At 49.2% G+C, this 18,355-nt stretch overlaps 1 protein-coding gene across 4 annotated transcripts in view; it reads right to left on the minus strand.

Moving 5' to 3' along the window:
- The window catches only part of EMSY (EMSY transcriptional repressor, BRCA2 interacting), a 54,010-nt gene that overhangs the window by 35,153 nt on the left and 502 nt on the right, over positions 1-18,355 (minus strand). For all 4 annotated transcript variants that reach the window (XR_015749695.1, XM_087966009.1, XM_087966007.1 and 1 more), the window contains exons 2-4: positions 7,290-7,398; positions 3,792-3,891; positions 1,049-1,123 (exon numbers count right to left, since the gene is read on the minus strand). Coding sequence is in view for 3 of the 4 variants with exons in the window: in XM_087966009.1 (XP_087822135.1) it covers positions 1,049-1,123; positions 3,792-3,891; positions 7,290-7,359 (245 nt within the window). In the remaining variant the exon portion in view is untranslated. The remainder of the gene's footprint in view (positions 1-1,048; positions 1,124-3,791; positions 3,892-7,289; positions 7,399-18,355) is intronic.

An 18,355-nucleotide genomic window follows, 5' to 3' on the forward strand; every position in this document is an offset into this window, starting at 1 on the left:
TAGCTCAACCCCTCTGCCCAAGCAGGAGGCCCTACACCATTTCTGACAGAGGGCAGTCCAGTCTCTTCTTGAAAGCTTACAGGGATGAAGTTCCCACAACTTCCGAAGGCAACTTCTGTTCCATGGGTTGATTGTTCTCACTGTCAGAGAGTTTCTCCTTATTTCCATGCTGAACCTCTCCTTGTTCAGTTTCCATCCATTGTTCCTTGTCTGGCCTTCAAAGGTGCTTTGGAGAATAGCTTTACCCCTTCCTCCTCTCTGTGGCAGCCCCTCAAATATTGGAAGGCCGCTCTCCTGTCTCCCCTGGTCCTTCTCTTCCCTAGACTAGCCAGGCCCAGTTCCTGCAACCGTTCATCGTATGTTTTAGTCTCCAGTCCCCTCATCATCCTGGTTGCTCTTCTCTGTACTTTTTCTAGAGCCTCAACATCTTTTTTACATCTCTTCTTTGTGGCAAGCTCTGAAATATTGGAAGATTGTTATCGTGTCCCTGCTATCCTTCTTTTCCTCAAACTAGACATGTCCTCTGTCCATCCATGATTCACTCAGATGTCTTTTTCTTTCTTTCGCTTTCTCTTTCTTTCTTTCTTTCTTTCGCTTTCTTTCGCTTTCTTTCTCTTTCTTTCTTTCTTTCTTTCTTTCTTTCTTTCTTTCTTTCTTTCTTTCTTCTTTCTTTCTCTTTCTTTTCTGTCTTTCTTTCACTTTGGAAAATAGTTTGAAACCCCCCCCCCTTGTCTGTGGCAGCCCCTCAAATATTGGAAGACTGCTCTCATGTCTCCCCTGGTCCTTCTCTTCCCTAGATTAGCCAGGCCCAGTTCCTGCAACCGTTCTTCGTATCTTTTAGTCTCCAGTTCCCTCATCATCCCTAATCATATTTGTACAGTGTTAAAGGTCTATTGGATTTGAGGTAGGGTAAAAATGTAACAAAAGAAAGAAATTACTTAGCGTCAACCATGTACTGGACACGGGGGCCCTAAAGGCAAAAGAGACACTCAGAAATGTCGCCTATGTGAGGCCTGGTTAGAGAATGTTCCTAAGGCCGCCATCTTACTTATGTGCGATGGTTGTCAGGCGTTCATCGTTGACCGCCCGCCGAACTTCCGCCCGGTGTCTTTCCGTTGAAATGCTGTTGAAAAAAAAAAAAAAAAAGACAGGGATTAAATTTTAACGTCGATTTTTGCGATGACTCCCTCCGCGCGCCCCGGACGCTTCCCCAGTTTATCTCTCCAGTGGTCAGCTAAGAAGGAAGATTAACATTTGGAGGAGCTGGTTTAATGCAAGGGTGTCAAACTCCATTTCATTGAGGGCCGCATCAGAGTTGTTGGACCTCAGGAATCCGGGGGGGTAGGGAGGGGCAGGGCTGGGATAGCAACGGGTTTTAGCAACGGGTTCTCTGCCCGGTTGCTGGGTGGGCGTGGCCACAGTGGATGTGGCCTATTCGGCCTCCTGCTCCATGGCGGGGGGTATTTTTGCTCTCCCGGACTCCGGAGGCTTTCGTCAAGAGCTCCGGGAGGCGAAAATGGCCTCCCCGGACCCGAGGCTCTCTGGAAGTCGAAAAGGGCCCATTTCCAGCCTTCCCGAACTTCCGGAAGGCCTGTTTTCGGCCTCCCCGTGCGCCGTGCCCTTACCTGCATCCAAAGCGGGCCGTGTGGGGACTCCTAAGAGGGGTGGGGCAGAGTGGGCAGAGCCAGCCAGGAGTGGGGTTTGGGGTTCTCCAAACTGTGCTTAGGGGCTCTCCTGAACCTCTGCAAACTCCCACCAGCCCACCCGTGGCCAGCTCGATGTCCCTTGTGTCGGGGGAGGGAGCTGCGACAGACTCCTGCAGCCCTCTGCCAGCGAAAATGGAACTCAAGGGGGGCCGCACACATTCCACCCGTGCCCTGTTTTCGGCCACGACGTCCTCGTGCAGCCCTCTGCCAGCGAAAATGGAGTTTGGGGGGAGGGGGGCCACGTACAAGCTCTGTTTTCGCTGGCAGAGGGCTGACCAAAGTTAAAACGGCAGTGGCAAAAGTGACTGACCACTGGTCCTCGCACTTACAACCATCACAGTCTACAGCAGGGATGTCAAACTCATTGAGGGCCGCATCAAGGTTGTGTTAGACTTTGGGGGCGTGGCCAGGTTAGACGTGGCCAGAGTGGGCCTGGCCAGCTTGATATCACTCATGTCGGGGGGCACCTGTGGTGGCCAAGTGCTAAGGCAGGACTTCCCTCAGACCCTCCCTCCCTCTCATTATAATCTTCCTTCCTCCTCCCTCCCTCTCTTCATCTCATCCTTCCTTTCTTCCTGCTCGCTCCCTTCATCTCATTCTTCCTTCCTCCTTCCTTCACCCACCCTCCCTCTCATCCTTCCTTCCTTCTCTCTTCATCTCATTCTTCCCTTCCTTCCTTCCCCTCCCTCCCTTTCATCTCCTTCCTTTCTTTTCTTCCTTCCTTCCCCCTCCCTCTCCCTTCATCTCATTATTTCTTCCTTCCCCCCTCCCTCCCTTTCATCTCATTATTCCTTCCTTCCCCCTCCCTCCTTTCTTCATCTCATCCTTCCTTCCCCTCCCTCCCTCTTCATCCTTCCTTCCTTTCCCCTCTTCATCTCATTCTTCCTTACTTCCCCCTCCCTCCCTTTCTTCATATCATTCTTCCTTACTTCCCCCTCCCTCCCTTTCTTCATATCATTCTTCCTTCCTTCCTTCCCCCTCCCTCCCTCTCTTCACCTCATTCTTCCTTCCTTCCTTCCCCCTCCCTCCCTCTCTTCACCTCATTCTTCCTTCCTTCCTCCTCCCTCCCTCTCTTCATCTCATTCTTCCTTCCTTCCTCCTCCCTCCCTCTCTTCATCTCATTCTTCCTTCCTTCCCCCCCTCCCTCTCTTTCTTCATCTCATTCTTCCTTCCTTCCTTCCCCCTCCCTCCCTTTCTTCATCTCATTCTTCCTTCCTTCCTTCCCCCTTTCTTCATCTCATTCTTCCTTCCTTCCTCCTCCCTTTCTTCATCTCATCCTTCCTTCCTCCTTCCTTCCCCCTCCGTCCCTCTCATCCTTCCTTCCTTTCCCCTCTTCATCTCATCCTTCCTTCCTTCCCCCTCCCTCCCTTTCTTCATCTCATTCTTCCTTCCTTCCTTCCTCCTCCCTCCCTCTCTTCACCTCATTCTTCCTTCCTTCCCCCTCCCTCCCTCTCTTCACCTCATTCTTCCTTCCTTCCTCCTCCCTCCCTCTCTTCATCTCATTCTTCCTTCCTTCCCGTCCCTCCCTTCATCTCATTCTTCCTTTCTTCCTCCTCTTTTCTTCCCTCTTCATTCCTTTTTTCCTTCCCCTCTTTATTTTTCCTTCCTTGCTCTCTTCCCATCTTTCCTTCCTTTCTTCTTTTTCCTTTCCTCTTCCTTCTCCTTCCTTCTTCCTTCCCCTCTTTCCTTTTTTCCCCTTCCTTCCTCTCTTCCCATCTTCCCTTCTTTATCTTGGTCTTTCCTCTTTCCCTTTCTCCTTTCCTGTCCCTTCTCGCAGGCTCAAATGCAAAAGGGGAAACATTCCCCCCACTCCGAGCTCTGTTTTTTGCTGGTCCTTTGCCGTTTCCAGGGCCAGATCTAAGCACCCCACGGGCCGCATCTGGCCCCCCAGGTCTCAAGTTTGACACCCCTGCTCTAAAAGTAGAATTTTATTCTGATGATGAAAGGACTTCTCCTCCCTCCAACCGTCCATTTCCTGCCATTTTATTTTCGCATTTAATTCCGAATTGCCGAGTGGACTCAGCCTTCCTTAGCAGAGAGAGAGAGAGAAAAAACCACTCGATCCAGGCTAAATCTGGGATTTACCTCAGCACTCTAGAAAGTTCCCCCAGAAGGTCTCGCTTCTCCTTGGTCAGATCTCCCTGGGCCCTCAAGGCACTGATCACTCCGGCGTAGGCTTCCAATTCTACACAGGGGAGGAAAGAGGGAAGAGAGGCTGAGATTCACAGGATGTCGCAGGGAACGACAGAGGGATGTGCAAATGGACGTCTTGTCGACTCTCCCTTTTAAGAACACCTGTTCTGACCTAGGCTTTCCAAAAAAATCACGAAGCAGCCTCCTCATCCCGACAAAACCCCTTTTATTTAGGCTAAGGGGAATTCCTCTCCAGCAAAGTTCCGGCCAACGGTCTTTCAAGAGAGTTCACAATGCCAGACCTTTATCAGAGGCTGGGAGAGTTGCCAGGCTGGTATCTTCCCAACGCCACTCTGTAGCAGCAATTTCTTGGCAAGGAGTCAGGAACAGATCTTCACCTTAATGAATTGAACTCATTGTCTCCTGCAAGCCCCACCCCCCTTTCGCTCCTCTTTATTCCCTATGGGAGGGGCCATTCACCGTCCACCTTTTCCCTTACTCCCGAGTCGACCCTTGTTCCTTAGCTATTCCCTTCTTCTGGCAGCTCTGCGCATGCGCACACCGGGAACAGGCTCCAGCTGTTCTTCTACCTCACTGATCTGTGACTCTGAAGGCAGCTGATAACTGTCGGACGGCCCTGGCCCCATCTCTGCCTCCGACGCAGAGCCCTCGTCGGAGCCTTCCTCAGACTCCAGGACTGGCCCATGTTCCTCCCCAACCTCCTCACTGTCCAAGTCTGCCTCCAGCTCCGCTGGTGGGCCACAATACTACAAGGAAAGATCATAGGAATATTTCTGGCCAAGGAAAGTGAGAGACAAACTAAGTCAAAGTATTCTGACTTCAAATTATTCCTCACCATTAGCGAGGGGGTCTACCGCAGATCCCATCAGTCAGAGAACTCTGGCTGTCAGGACCCAGAAGAGCCTTCAATGCTGCAGCACTCGCCCATTGGAACATCTCCAGGGTAAGATCTGCCCCCCAACCTCCTATCCGTCCATAACAGCCTAACAACCAGGTTCTGCAAATTGATTGTTGTGGCCTGTCGGCCTCTCCAGCAGCCAAATCAGAGGAAGAGGCGGCTGCGTGGTAGTCAGGGTCAGCATCAAGGCAACCAGAGAGCTGTGATGGGGAAGAGAGAATGGAGCTGGCAGAGAGAGAGAGAGAGAGACAGAGGCAGAGGCAGAGACGGAGCCTGAGCCGTCCATCAGCCCTCAGATGGAGAGTCTGGAGGTGGCTGATGAAGAAGAGGAGGAACAGCTGGGTCCAGTGCCTGACACATGGATGCTCAGAAGGCAGAGGAGAGGAGAGCAGTGAAAATCTATGGGCCGGTCCTTGGGACAGAAGAGTCACTGCTGCTAGCGAAGCCTCACCCAAGCTCTGGGGATGAAAGGCAGGGGGCGGAGACAAATAGATGTGGCAGACAACTATTTATCTCCCGGATGGATGGACTTGTTAGCCTGGGGTGAGAGAGAAAACTTTTGGCAGGGGCTGGTAGCACTCCTAATAACCAGAAGCACATTCCACGCATGCTTTCTTCAAAGCTCTATCCCAGGCTATCGGGAGCAACTGGAGAGGTGTGATCTCTACAGCCCAGGAAAGTGCTCAGTTGAGAGAATGTTATTTATGACACAACCTAGGGCAGTGGTGGCTAACCTTTCTGGGCTCCTGTGCCAAAAATTGTGCACGTGCTTGCGTGCCAGCACCCAGAAGGCTGTGCACTCCCCACGCCTCCTGCTCATGTGCACAAAATCCTCCCTCCTTACCTGCACTGCACCTCCCAGCTGATTTTTGGGCCATTTGAGGCTTTTTTTCGGCCTCCCAGAGGCTTGAGGACAGCTTCTGCAGCCTTTGCAGGCCGAAAAATGGGCCCGTTTTGTCACTTCTGGTATTTCCGGAAATACAGGAAGTGACAAAACAGGCCTATTTTTCGACCTGCAAAGGCTGCAGAGCTTTCCTCAAGCCTCTGGGAGGCCGAAAAAGGCCTCAAACAGGTCGAAAATCAGCACATGCGCAGTGAAGTAAATTTTCCTGCGGCTCGCATGCCAGCACAAATGGCTCTGCGTGCCACCTGTGGTACGCGTGCCACAGGTTCGCCCTCACAGCCCTAGGGGAAGGGGGTAAATGGGGTCATAGGTGGGCCATAAATTACATGAGGCAGAGCTGACTTCATTTGGGTATGCCTAATAAGTAACTGGATTTCTTTTGAAACTTGGCTCGAGGCTCATGCTTTAATTAAGGGCACTGACACATTAAGTAAAGAGGGTTTGTCGTGTTTAGGGAGCCGGGTCAGAACACTTAGCCACTTTAAGACTTGTGAACTTCGACTCCCAGAATTCTCATGGTTGGCTGGGGGGGGATTCTTGGGAGTTGAAGTCCACAAGTCTTGAAGTGCCAAATTTGGAGACCACGACCGGCCACAAGCATAACAGAAGAACATGGTTGTGTGGAGACACCATAAAGGATGCGGTAGACAACTGTTCACCTCCCAGACAGATGGACTTGTTAGCCTGTGGTGAGAGAGAAACTTTTTGCCAGAGCTGCCGGCGGTCCTAATAAAAGAATCTTTTGAGTTCACTTCAGAGGGTTTGTCATATTTGGGAAGCTGGCTCAGCACATTGATCTGGCGACCAATGGGGTAGTTCTACTCTGGAGGGGGCTGCTAGATTAACAGCAGATTCCCCCTCCCTTCCGCTCTCTGCTCACCAACATCCCTCTTTATTGTGCTCCTTCTATGAGGGCAATTCTTTTTATTTTATTTTTAAAAAACAAAATTACAAATCTCTATTTACATTAACAGCGTTGTGTCATTAATATATTTGCTTTTATACCTATACATCAATTCTTATTTCTCTAGTCTACCCATTTATACCACCTATCCCAAACCGCATCATAGTCCGACTCGTCCTTGCCTTTTAATTCCGCTGTGAATTTATCCATTTCCGCACAGTCCATTATTTTTTGTATCAGATTCTCTTTGGATGGTATCTTTTCTCTTTTCCAGCCCTGTAACAAAGACTATCCTCGCCGCCTTTATATGTGTAATGATGTAATGGATAGACTTGCTAAATTGTCCCTTAATTATTCCTAATAAAAATATTTCCAGTTTAAGTTCTAATTGTTGTTCTGTAATTTCTAGTAGCCATCTTTGTATCCTCATCGAATTTTTTTTTTTTGCTTCTGGGCATTGTCACCACATATGAAAAAATGTTCCTAGGAGGGCAATTCTTAAGATAAACAAAGAAACCCCATTTGGAATTGCATAAAACCCCTGGAATCAGAGAGGGATTATCTGACACGACAAAATCTTGTGACAGGTTTTGGGTGGGGAGAATCCCTTGAAGCCCCCGCCAATAAGATCTCCCATACTTCCCCCCGCCCCCCTTGGTCCTTTAGCATGGGTTACTTCATACCTACTTTGCACCAACTTTTCTCCTTCCAGGCTCTACTTACCCAATTTACGGAGGACTCTTTTGCATTCATCCCTGCTGAGGTCCAGAAGTGTTGGCCACACCACCGGCATTGTTCCTCCGTCAGTCGGCTCCCGCAGAGCTCAGCCTCCCTGTGAAGACACAGAGAGCGTTAGGGGGAAGAATGACCTCCTGCGCAAACTTTTGGGCCCACCAACAATCCTGGGTCCCGAGTGTATCCCCTGTGGAAGCAGAACTAGACCTTCAAAAAACGAACAAGGAAGAGGGGCAAGGGACCTCGGAGGTCATCTAGTCCAGGGGTCGCCAACCTTTTGGACCTCGGGGACCACCAAACTCATAATTTTAGATCCCAGGGACCACTAACCGGCTCTGTGGGTGTGGCCTAATTTGTGGGTGTGGCTTGGTGGCCACGTGACTGGCTGAGCATGGCTTGTGTGTAAATATTATAAATATTTATATAAATATTGCATTTTTTTTAATAAAAAAGAGCAACTTTTACCTAAAATCAGGCAAAGCAGATTGAGTTACTCACAGAATCACAGATTTGTTCAGAGATCTATCTGTAATTGGCTAGTTCAGTCTGTCACATAAAATTTGCTTGCAAGCAAACTCACAAAATTAACTCACAACACACCATGCATGTAAATATTGATATTTTTTATTTAAAAAAAGAGCAACTTTTACCCAAAATGAGGCAAAGCAGACAGGCAGATTGAGTTGCTCACAGAATCATTCAGTGATTTATCTATCTGCCATCGGCTACCTGAGTCTGTCACATAAAATGTGCTTGCCATGAGTCTGCACTGAATAATAGAAGCTTCAGTCCTAAGGGAGGTTCGGCTCTGCTTAAAAGCAGAGCTGAAGATTTAAAGACTAGCTAGAAAGCAAGAAATCCAACCATTTCCTGCTTCCTAGCTAATCTAAATCTCCCGGCACAGCAGAACAGATGATGGTCGGAAAAAGGAAATATAGCAATTTTAGCAGGCAAGTTTGCCGCGTAAGGAGTGATTGGGCGGGGAGGGTTCCCGCGGGCCATGTGGGCGGCGCAGCCTGGATTAATTGCTTTGGGGGGGGTGCTCTGGGGGTGAGATTTCTCTGTGGCCCACCAAAATTTTATCACGGCCCACCGGTTGGCGACCGTTGATCTAGTCCAACCCCTTGCTCAGGCAGCAGACCCTATACCATTTCAGAAAAAATGGCTGTCCAATCTCTTCTTCAAAGCCTCCAGTGTTGGAGCACCCACAACTTCTAGTGGCAAGTCGTTTCCCTGGATTAATTATCCTCATTGTTAGGAAGTTTGTCCTTAGTTCCAGGTTGCTTCTCTCCTTGATTAGTTTCCAGCGAGCACTCAGATGAGGGGCCCGCGTGGGATGCAGGGATGGAGCCAGGACCATCAGGGAGTGGAGTGCTGCCTTCGGAGATTGTGGAGGCTGTCAGCAACGATGAGGAGGTTCCCGAGGAGCCTGCGCTCAGTGCGTGAGTGTGCAGGACTGCTCAAAGGAAAGAGCAGCTGCAGCAGCACAGACAACTCAGCATTAAGGCTGCAAGGTGATGGCCCCTCCCTTAAGGGATAAAAGCCAGCCTGAGAGACCGGGATTCTTTGCAGGAAGCAAAGAAGTTTCTGCACTCAAGCCTTGTGGACATTCAGACTCTCTTAGTTTGTGTTTGGAGTCTCTTTGTGTTTGAAATATTTCTTAGTCACTTTATCTAGAGTTCTTGGCAGCCTTGTACCAGCTCGTTATCAGAGGCGATTAGTTTGAAACAGCCTTTTAACTGGGAAGGAACAGAATTCGTAAAGAATCATTAAAAGGTTTTGCTGTTACCTCCGTTTTGGGTTCATTTCCTTGGAATGAAGTTTGGGTCAGAACAGCTATTTAGAAGGGCCTGGGCATACACAGAGATGCCACTTTGGTGTTGCTGTTAAGGCCGTGTATTTTCTACCTGGGTGATCTGACTTCAACTCCCAGAATTCCAACAGCCAACATTCTGGGCTCCATTAAGATTGTAAATGGAGGACCACTTAAAAAGCGTATATTGAGAGGTCAGGCTCTCAGGTAGAACACACCTCCAGCCAATCAGAACATGGCCAACCCCCCAACCAATCAGAACACAGCCAACCCCCCAACCAATGAGAACACTCCCCACCCAATCAGAACACAGCCAAGCCCCCACCCAATCAAGTCACACCCCCACTAGCAGTTAAAAGGAAGAAGCAGCTGCAAGCTCACATCACTCTGAGAAGCACATGGCCGAAGACACAAGCCTGAAGATGAATGAGACTTCATCGAAACGTTGCCTAGATACTTCCAATCTTACGCGGGAGAAAACCCGAATAACCAAAGATCCACATACAAATACCCGCGAGAACCTCAGAAAACATATATATACATACATACATACGTGTATGTATGTATGTATGTATGTATGTATGTATGTATGTATACACACACACACACACACACACACATACCACAGGGTCTTATTTTCGGGGAAAGAAGGTACTGCAAACTGTCTATTCCGCCCCTCTCAGTGCCAAAAGGCACCCAGCCACGCACCTCCGGAGAGCCCAAAAGTGTGACTCAATCCGGGTTGCGTCCTACAAGAGCACCGCAATCTCAGAATTGCACACACAACCCCACAGGGCATGGATATAAGGAGAGGAATTTGGCACCCGCCCAACACGGTAATTGCAGGAAATGAAAGAGCTTGGGAATGGGCATGGTTCCAAGCGCACTCCTTCACCCACAACAACAACAACAATAAAAGGGGGCGGTGGTTGTTTTAGGCAATCGGCTGCCATCCACAGAGCGGCAACTAACTGCAAGTCAAGACACACCATGCCCGTTTCCAGAGGGTCCTTTTTCGGCACATGGAAGGAGGGGAAGAGGCCCAAAACTCTTCCAGCAAAGGAGGGAATGTCAGCTTCTTCTTCTTGAAGGTCTAACAGATAATCAGAGTTGGAAGGGACCTTATAGGCCATCTAGTCCACCCCCCACCCACCCAAGCGGGAGACCTTACACCATTTCTGACAGATGGCGGTCCAATCTCTTCTTGAGATTTAGGGGTGTTTGCCCCCTGCAAATTATGTTAAGAGCAGAGCTCTTCAAGCTCGAGAGCTTTAAGACAGGGGTCTCCAACCTTGGCAACTTTAAGACTTGTGGACTTCAACTCCCAGAATTCCTCCTCCGGTCATGTTAGCTCAGGAATTCTGGGAGTTGAAGTCCACAAGTCTTAAACTTGCCAAGTTTGAAGACCCTTGCATTAGAGCAACATGGAAGGTACGGGTGTTCCTCAACGTACAGCCACGGTTGAGCCGAAAATTTCTTCAGGTGTTACATGAGTTTTGCCCCATTTTACAACCTTTCTGGGCGCCATGGTTGAATCACTGCAGTTGTTAAGGTAGAAACATGGATCTTGCAAAGGCTCGGAGGTAGTACCAGCAGCCATGGGGATACGAGAGTCGATCCTACCCTCTGATGAGTTCGGCAAAGAGCCTGTTTGGTCTGGTGGTGAAGGCACCAGGCCAGAAACTAGTTCTAGTCCCTGCCTTAGCCATGAAAGCCAGCTGAGCGACTTTGGGCCAATCACCAGGAAACTGGGAGTTCTAGTCCCACCTTAGCCATGAAAACCAGCTGGGCGACTTTGGGCCAATCACCAGGAAACTGGGAGTTCTAGTCCCGCCTTAGCTATGAAAGCCAGCTGAGCGACTTTGGGCCAATCACCAGGAAACTGGGAGTTCTAGTCCCGCCTTAGCTATGAAAACCAGCTGGGCGACTTTGGGCCAATCACCAGGAAACTGGGAGTTCTAGTCCCGCCTTAGCTATGAAAACCAGCTGAGCGACTTTGGGCCAATCACCAGGAAACTGGGAGTTCTAGTCCCGCCTTAGCTATGAAAACCAGCTGAGCGACTTTGGGCCAATCACCAGGAAACTGGGAGTTCTAGTCCCGCCTTAGCTATGAAAACCAGCTGGGCGACTTTGGGCCAATCACCAGGAGACGGTGAGTTCTAGTCCCGCCTTAGCTATGAAAGCCAGCTGAGCGACTTTGGGCCAATCACCAGGAAACTGGGAGTTCTAGTCCCGCCTTAGCTATGAAAACCAGCTGGGCGACTTTGGGCCAATCACCAGGAAACTGGGAGTTCTAGTCCCGCCTTAGCTATGAAAACCAGCTGAGCGACTTTGGGCCAATCACCAGGAAACTGGGAGTTCTAGTCCCGCCTTAGCTATGAAAACCAGCTGAGCGACTTTGGGCCAATCACCAGGAAACTGGGAGTTCTAGTCCCGCCTTAGCTATGAAAACCAGCTGGGCGACTTTGGGCCAATCACCAGGAAACTGGGAGTTCTAGTCCCGCCTTAGCTATGAAAGCCAGCTGAGCGACTTTGGGCCAATCACCAGGAAACTGGGAGTTCTAGTCCCGCCTTAGCTATGAAAACCAGCTGGGCGACTTTGGGCCAATCACCAGGAAACTGGGAGTTCTAGTCCCACCTTAGCTATGAAAGCCAGCTGAGCGACTTTGGGCCAATCACCAGGAAACTGGGAGTTCTAGTCCCGCCTTAGCTATGAAAGCCAGCTGAGCGACTTTGGGCCAATCACCAGGAAACTGGGAGTTCTAGTCCCACCTTAGCCATGAAAACCAGCTGGGCGACTTTGGGCCAATCACCAGGAAACTGGGAGTTCTAGTCCGCCTTAGCCATGAAAGCCAGCTGAGCGACTTTGGGCCAATCACCAGGAAACTGGGAGTTCTAGTCCCACCTTAGCCATGAAAACCAGCTGGGCGACTTTGGGCCAATCACCAGGAAACTGGGAGTTCTAGTCCCGCCTTAGCCATGAAAGCCAGCTGAGCGACTTTGGGCCAATCACCAGGAAACTGGGAGTTCTAGTCCCGCCTTAGCTATGAAAGCCAGCTGGGCGACTTTGGGCCAATCACCAGGAAACTGGGAGTTCTAGTCCCCGCCTTAGCTATGAAAGCCAGCTGGGCGACTTTGAGCCAATCACCAGGAAACTGGGAGTTCTAGTCCCACCTTAGCCATGAAAGCCAGCTGAGCGACTTTGGGCCAATCACCAGGAAACTGGGAGTTCTAGCCCCGCCTTAGCTATGAAAGCCAGCTGGGCGGCTTTGAGCCAATCACCAGGAGACTGGGAGTTCTAGTCCCGCCTTAGCTATGAAAGCCAGCTGGGCGACTTTGAGCCAATCACCAGGAGACTGGGAGTTCTAGTCCCCGCCTTAGCTATGAAAGCCAGCTGGGCGGCTTTGAGCCAATCACCAGGAGACTGGGAGTTCTAGCCCCGCCTTAGCTATGAAAGCCAGCTGGGCGGCTTTGAGCCAATCACCAGGAGACTGGGAGTTCTAGTCCCGCCTTAGCTATGAAAGCCAGCTGGGCGACTTTGGGCCAATCACCAGGAAACTGGGAGTTCTAGTCCCGCCTTAGCTATGAAAGCCAGCTGGGCGACTTTGGGCCAATCACCAGGAAACTGGGAGTTCTAGTCCCGCCTTAGCTATGAAAGCCAGCTGGGCGACTTTGAGCCAATCACCAGGAAACTGGGAGTTCTAGTCCCACCTTAGCCATGAAAGCCAGCTGAGCGACTTTGGGCCAATCACCAGGAAACTGGGAGTTCTAGTCCCACCTTAGCTATGGAAGCCAGCGGGCGACTTTGAGCCAATCACCAGGAGACTGGGAGTTCTAGTCCCGCCTTAGCTATGAAAGCCAGCTGGGCGACTTTGAGCCAACTACCAGGAGACTGGGAGTTCTAGTCCCGCCTTAGCTATGAAAGCCAGCTGGGCGACTTTGAGCCAATCACCAGGAGACTGGGAGTTCTAGTCCCGCCTTAGCTATGGAAGCCAGCTGGGCGACTTTGAGCCAATCACCAGGAGACTGGGAGTTCTAGTCCCACCTTAGCTATGAAAGCCAGCTGGGTGACTTTGAGCCAATCACCAGGAGACTGGGAGTTCTAGTCCCGCCTTAGCTATGAAAGCCAGCTGGGCGACTTTGAGCCAATCACCAGGAGACTGGGAGTTCTAGTCCCGCCTTAGCTATGAAAGCCAGCTGGGCGGCTTTGAGCCAATCACCAGGAGACTGGGAGTTCTAGCCCCGCCTTAGCTATGAAAGCCAGCTGGGCGGCTTTGAGCCAATCACCAGGAGACTGGGAGTTCTAGTCCCGCCTTAGCTATGAAAGCCAGCTGGGCGACTTTGGGCCAATCACCAGGAAACTGGGAGTTCTAGTCCCGCCTTAGCTATGAAAGCCAGCTGGGCGACTTTGAGCCAATCACCAGGAAACTGGGAGTTCTAGTCCCACCTTAGCCATGAAAGCCAGCTGAGCGACTTTGGGCCAATCACCAGGAAACTGGGAGTTCTAGTCCCACCTTAGCCATGAAAGCCAGCTGGCGACTTTGGGCCAATCACCAGGAAACTGGGAGTTCTAGTCCCCGCCTTAGCTATGAAAGCCAGCTGGGCGGCTTTGAGCCAATCACCAGGAGACTGGGAGTTCTAGCCCCGCCTTAGCTATGAAAGCCAGCTGGGCGGCTTTGAGCCAATCACCAGGAGACTGGGAGTTCTAGTCCCGCCTTAGCTATGGAAGCCAGCTGGGCGACTTTGAGCCAATCACCAGGAGACTGGGAGTTCTAGTCCCGCCTTAGCTATGAAAGCCAGCTGGGCGACTTTGAGCCAACTACCAGGAGACTGGGAGTTCTAGTCCCGCCTTAGCCATGAAAGCCAGCTGAGCGACTTTGGGCCAATCACCAGGAAACTGGGAGTTCTAGTCCCACCTTAGCCATGAAAGCCAGCTGAGCGACTTTGGGCCAATCACCAGGAAACTGGGAGTTCTAGTCCCGCCTTAGCTATGAAAGCCAGCTGGGCGGCTTTGAGCCAATCACCAGGAGACTGGGAGTTCTAGCCCCGCCTTAGCTATGAAAGCCAGCTGGGCGGCTTTGAGCCAATCACCAGGAGACTGGGAGTTCTAGTCCCGCCTTAGCTATGGAAGCCAGCTGGGCGACTTTGAGCCAATCACCAGGAGACTGGGAGTTCTAGTCCCGCCTTAGCTATGAAAGCCAGCTGGGCGACTTTGAGCCAACTACCAGGAGACTGGGAGTTCTAGTCCCGCCTTAGCTATGAAAGCCAGCTGGGCGACTTTGAGCCAATCACCAGGAGACTGGGAGTTCTAGTCCCGCCTTAGCTATGGAAGCCAGCTGGGCGACTTTGAGCCAATCACCAGGAGACTGGGAGTTCTAGTCCCACCTTAGCTATGAAAGCCAGCTGGGTGACTTTGAGCCAATCACCAGGAGACTGGGAGTTCTAGTCCCGCCTTAGCTATGAAAGCCAGCTGGGCGACTTTGAGCCAATCACCAGGAGACTGGGAGTTCTAGTCCCGCCTTAGCTATGAAAGCCAGCTGGGCGGCTTTGAGCCAATCACCAGGAGACTGGGAGTTCTAGCCCCCGCCTTAGCTATGAAAGCCAGCTGGGCGGCTTTGAGCCAATCACCAGGAGACTGGGAGTTCTAGTCCCGCCTTAGCTATGAAAGCCAGCTGGGCGACTTTGAGCCAATCACCAGGAGACTGGGAGTTCTAGTCCCCGCCTTAGCTATGAAAGCCAGCTGGGCGGCTTTGAGCCAATCACCAGGAGACTGGGAGTTCTAGTCCCGCCTTAGCTATGAAAGCCAGCTGGGCGACTTTGAGCCAATCACCAGGAGACGGTGAGTTCTAGTCCCGCCTTAGCCATGAAAGCCAGCTGGGCGACTTTGGGCCAATCACCAGGAGACTGGGAGTTCTAGTCCCGCCTTAGCTATGAAAGCCAGCTGGGTGACTTTGGGCCAATCACCAGGAGACTGGGAGTTCTAGTCCCCCTTAGCTATGAAAGCCAGCTGGGCGACTTTGGGCCAATGACCAGGAGACTGGGAGTTCTAGTCCCGCCTTAGCTATGAAAGCCAGCTAGGCGGCTTTGAGCCAATCACCAGGAGACTGGGAGTTCTAGTCCCCGCCTTAGCCATGAAAGCCAGCTGGGCGACTTTGGGCCAATGACCAGGAGACTGGGAGTTCTAGTCCCGCCTTAGCTATGAAAGCCAGCTGGTTGACTTTGGGCCAATGACCAGGAGACTGGGAGTTCTAGTTCTACATTAGCCATGAAAGCCAGCTGGGTGGATTTTGAACCGATCTATCTCTCTAAAGTCCAAGCCCCCTCACAGGATTGTTTTGGTGCAGAAAATAGAAGGAGCAAGGATATCTTTGCTGCCTTGAGTTATTTGTAAAAATAATAAAAGGTGGGATACAAATAAATATAAATGGATAAATAAACAAACAAACAAACAAATAAATAAATAAATAAATAAATAAATGGCTTCCTTCGAGGTTGAGCATCGAGCTTCAGCAAGTGCAAGCACGCTCCAGAGAAGGAATGTCAATCCACCGCTCCCAGGGATGATGTGACTTTCATTCAACACTAAACCACAAACCACTTCCTGTTCTGGAAAATCCAACTTAAATTTCAGGACCACCCTGGAATAATAGCTGGATCGGTGTATTCAAGCACCATCCCTCATTTCCCAGAAACTAGACCCAAGTGCTACGTTTTGCACACACCTAGCTGAAGGTGTGCGAAGGGAGCACCGGTGTGTGGGTGTGAGAGACAAAAAGGCAAGCAGATGTTGGTTCACAAAATCTGAGAATCTGTTTATTCGCTGTCCTCCTAATAGGCAACTTGTGGTCCTTTTGCATGAATTCTGGTCGATCTGGTGATTTCCTTCCAAAATTCTTGTGGGGACCCCCCCAAAAAAACCAAACCACAAGTAATCCTTGACTTACAACTGTTCATTGATCGACCATCCACCATTACAACGGCACCCAAAAAAGGGACTTATGACCGTTTTTCACCCTTATGACCTTGGTCTCGTCCAATGATCACATCATCAAAATTCAGAGGTTTGGTTCATACTTATGACGGTTTTAGCATCCCCGGGGTCACCTGATTCCCCTTTTGCAACCTTCCAACAAGCAGAGTCAATGGGATTCACTCAACGACCATGTGACAAACGTACAAGCTGCAGCAATTCACTTAACCACCATGGCAAGGAAGGTCGTAAAAACGGGGGCAAAACTCAACAAATGGCTCACTTAGCAACAGAAATGTTGGGCTTGCTTGTGGTCATAAGTCGAGGACTACCTGCACCTCCTCAGAATGTCACCTGATGTTGCATTCAATACCCAACACACAACAGTCCTGCCCCAATGAGTAACCGGACACGACTTGGGCAAAATTATGACTGGTCAATAGAGAAATGCTGATTTATCTGGCCATTTCATTCCCAGAATCCTTTGGAAACCCCCCAAATTCTCATCAAGATCTATTAGATCCCCCCAGGTTACATTCAATACTCATCACACAACGCTCCTGCTCCAATGGGTAACCGGACACGACTTGGCTAAAATTATGATCAGTCAACCAACAAGGATGAATTTGGGTTTCCGTGGAAATTTCATTCCCAGAATCCTTTTGGGAATCCCCTAAATTCTCATCAACATCTGTAAGGTCACCTGTGGTTGCATTCAATATTCATCACACACAGTCCTGCTGCAATGGGTAACTACATAGACTTGGCTAAAATGTATGATCGGTCAACAGACAAATACCGGGTTTATCTGGCAATTTCATTCCCAGAATCCTTTGGGAATCCCCTAAATTCTCATTCAGATCTCCTAGGAGGACATTAGAATATGAAAGAATAGAAAAGAATAGAACAGGACAGAAAAGAACAGAAAATAATAAAAAAGAATAGTGAAAAATAGAATAGAAGAGAATAAAATAGAAAATAGAGAAGAATAAAATAGAAAAGAATAGAATAGATGAATATAGAAAATAGAATAGAAAAGAATAGTGAAAAATAGAATAGAATAGAATAGAAGAAAATATGGAGAATAGAATGGACTAGGAAAGAATAGAATAGGAATAGAATAGAATAGATGAATATAAATAATAGAATAGAATAGAAAATACAGGAAAATAGAATAGAAAATAGAGGAAAATAGAATAGAACAGAATAGATATAGAAAATAGAATAGAATAGAAAAGAATAGTGAAAAATAGAAGAAAATAGAAAAGAAAATATGGAGAATAGAATGGACTAGGAAAGAATAGAATAGGAATAGAATAGAATAGATGAATATAGAAAATAGAATAGAATAGAAAATAGAGGAAAATAGAATATAATAGAAAATAGAGGAAAAAATAGAATAGAGAATAGAATAGATAAATATAGAAAATAGAATAGAATAGAAAAGAATAGTGAAAAATAGAAGAAAATAGAGAAGAAAATATGGAGAATAGAATGGACTAGGAAAGAATAGAATAGAATAGAAGAATATAGAAGATAGAAGAGAAGAGAAAATAGAGAAAAATAGAAGATAATAGAAAATAGAGGAAAATAGAATAGAATAGATGAATATAGAAAACGGAATAGAACAGAAAAGAATAGAAGAATATAGAAAATAGAATAGAATAGAAATAGAATAGAGAAGAATAGAAAAGAAAATAGGAACGGGAAGCTAGAGGGATAAAAAGGAGGAAGGGGAAACTGGAAGGAAAAGGGGGAAGGGGAAATTAGAGGAAGAGATTTCTAAAAAGGGGAGAAAGGGAAACCAGAAGGGGGAAAGGAAAACTAGAGGGAGAGATGCAAAAAAAAAAGGGGGGGGGAGCAAACTGGAAGGAAAAAGGGCGGAGGGAAAATTAAAAGAAGGGATGCAAAAAAGGGGGGAAGGTGAAACCAATGGGATAAAAGGGGGAAGGGGAAGCTAGAGAAAGAGATGCAACCCTCCCCTAGAGTGGGGGGCGGACACACCAAGCAGGGTCTTGCAGAAATCAAGGGGGAGTGAAGAAGCCCCCTGCCCCCCAAAAAGGGTGTGGGGGCAGAATTGAGAGTGGGGGAGGGGGCAGGAAAACATCCATCTTTCCTATTTTTCCACCCATCTCATCCAAAGGACCCCCCACACCCCAAGTTATTCAGCTTCGATTTCCCCCCTTTGTACCCACCACCCGCTGGCTGTGGAGGATGGGAGTTGTAGTCGCCCCTTCCCTCCCATTCTCCCCCCCAAACACACACCTATAC

The sequence above is a fragment of the Notechis scutatus genome, chromosome 5 (genome assembly GCF_049901735.1).
Source record: "Notechis scutatus isolate UNSWTSFEM ecotype Mainland chromosome 5, rNotScu1.2, whole genome shotgun sequence".
NCBI lineage: Eukaryota > Metazoa > Chordata > Lepidosauria > Squamata > Elapidae > Notechis > Notechis scutatus.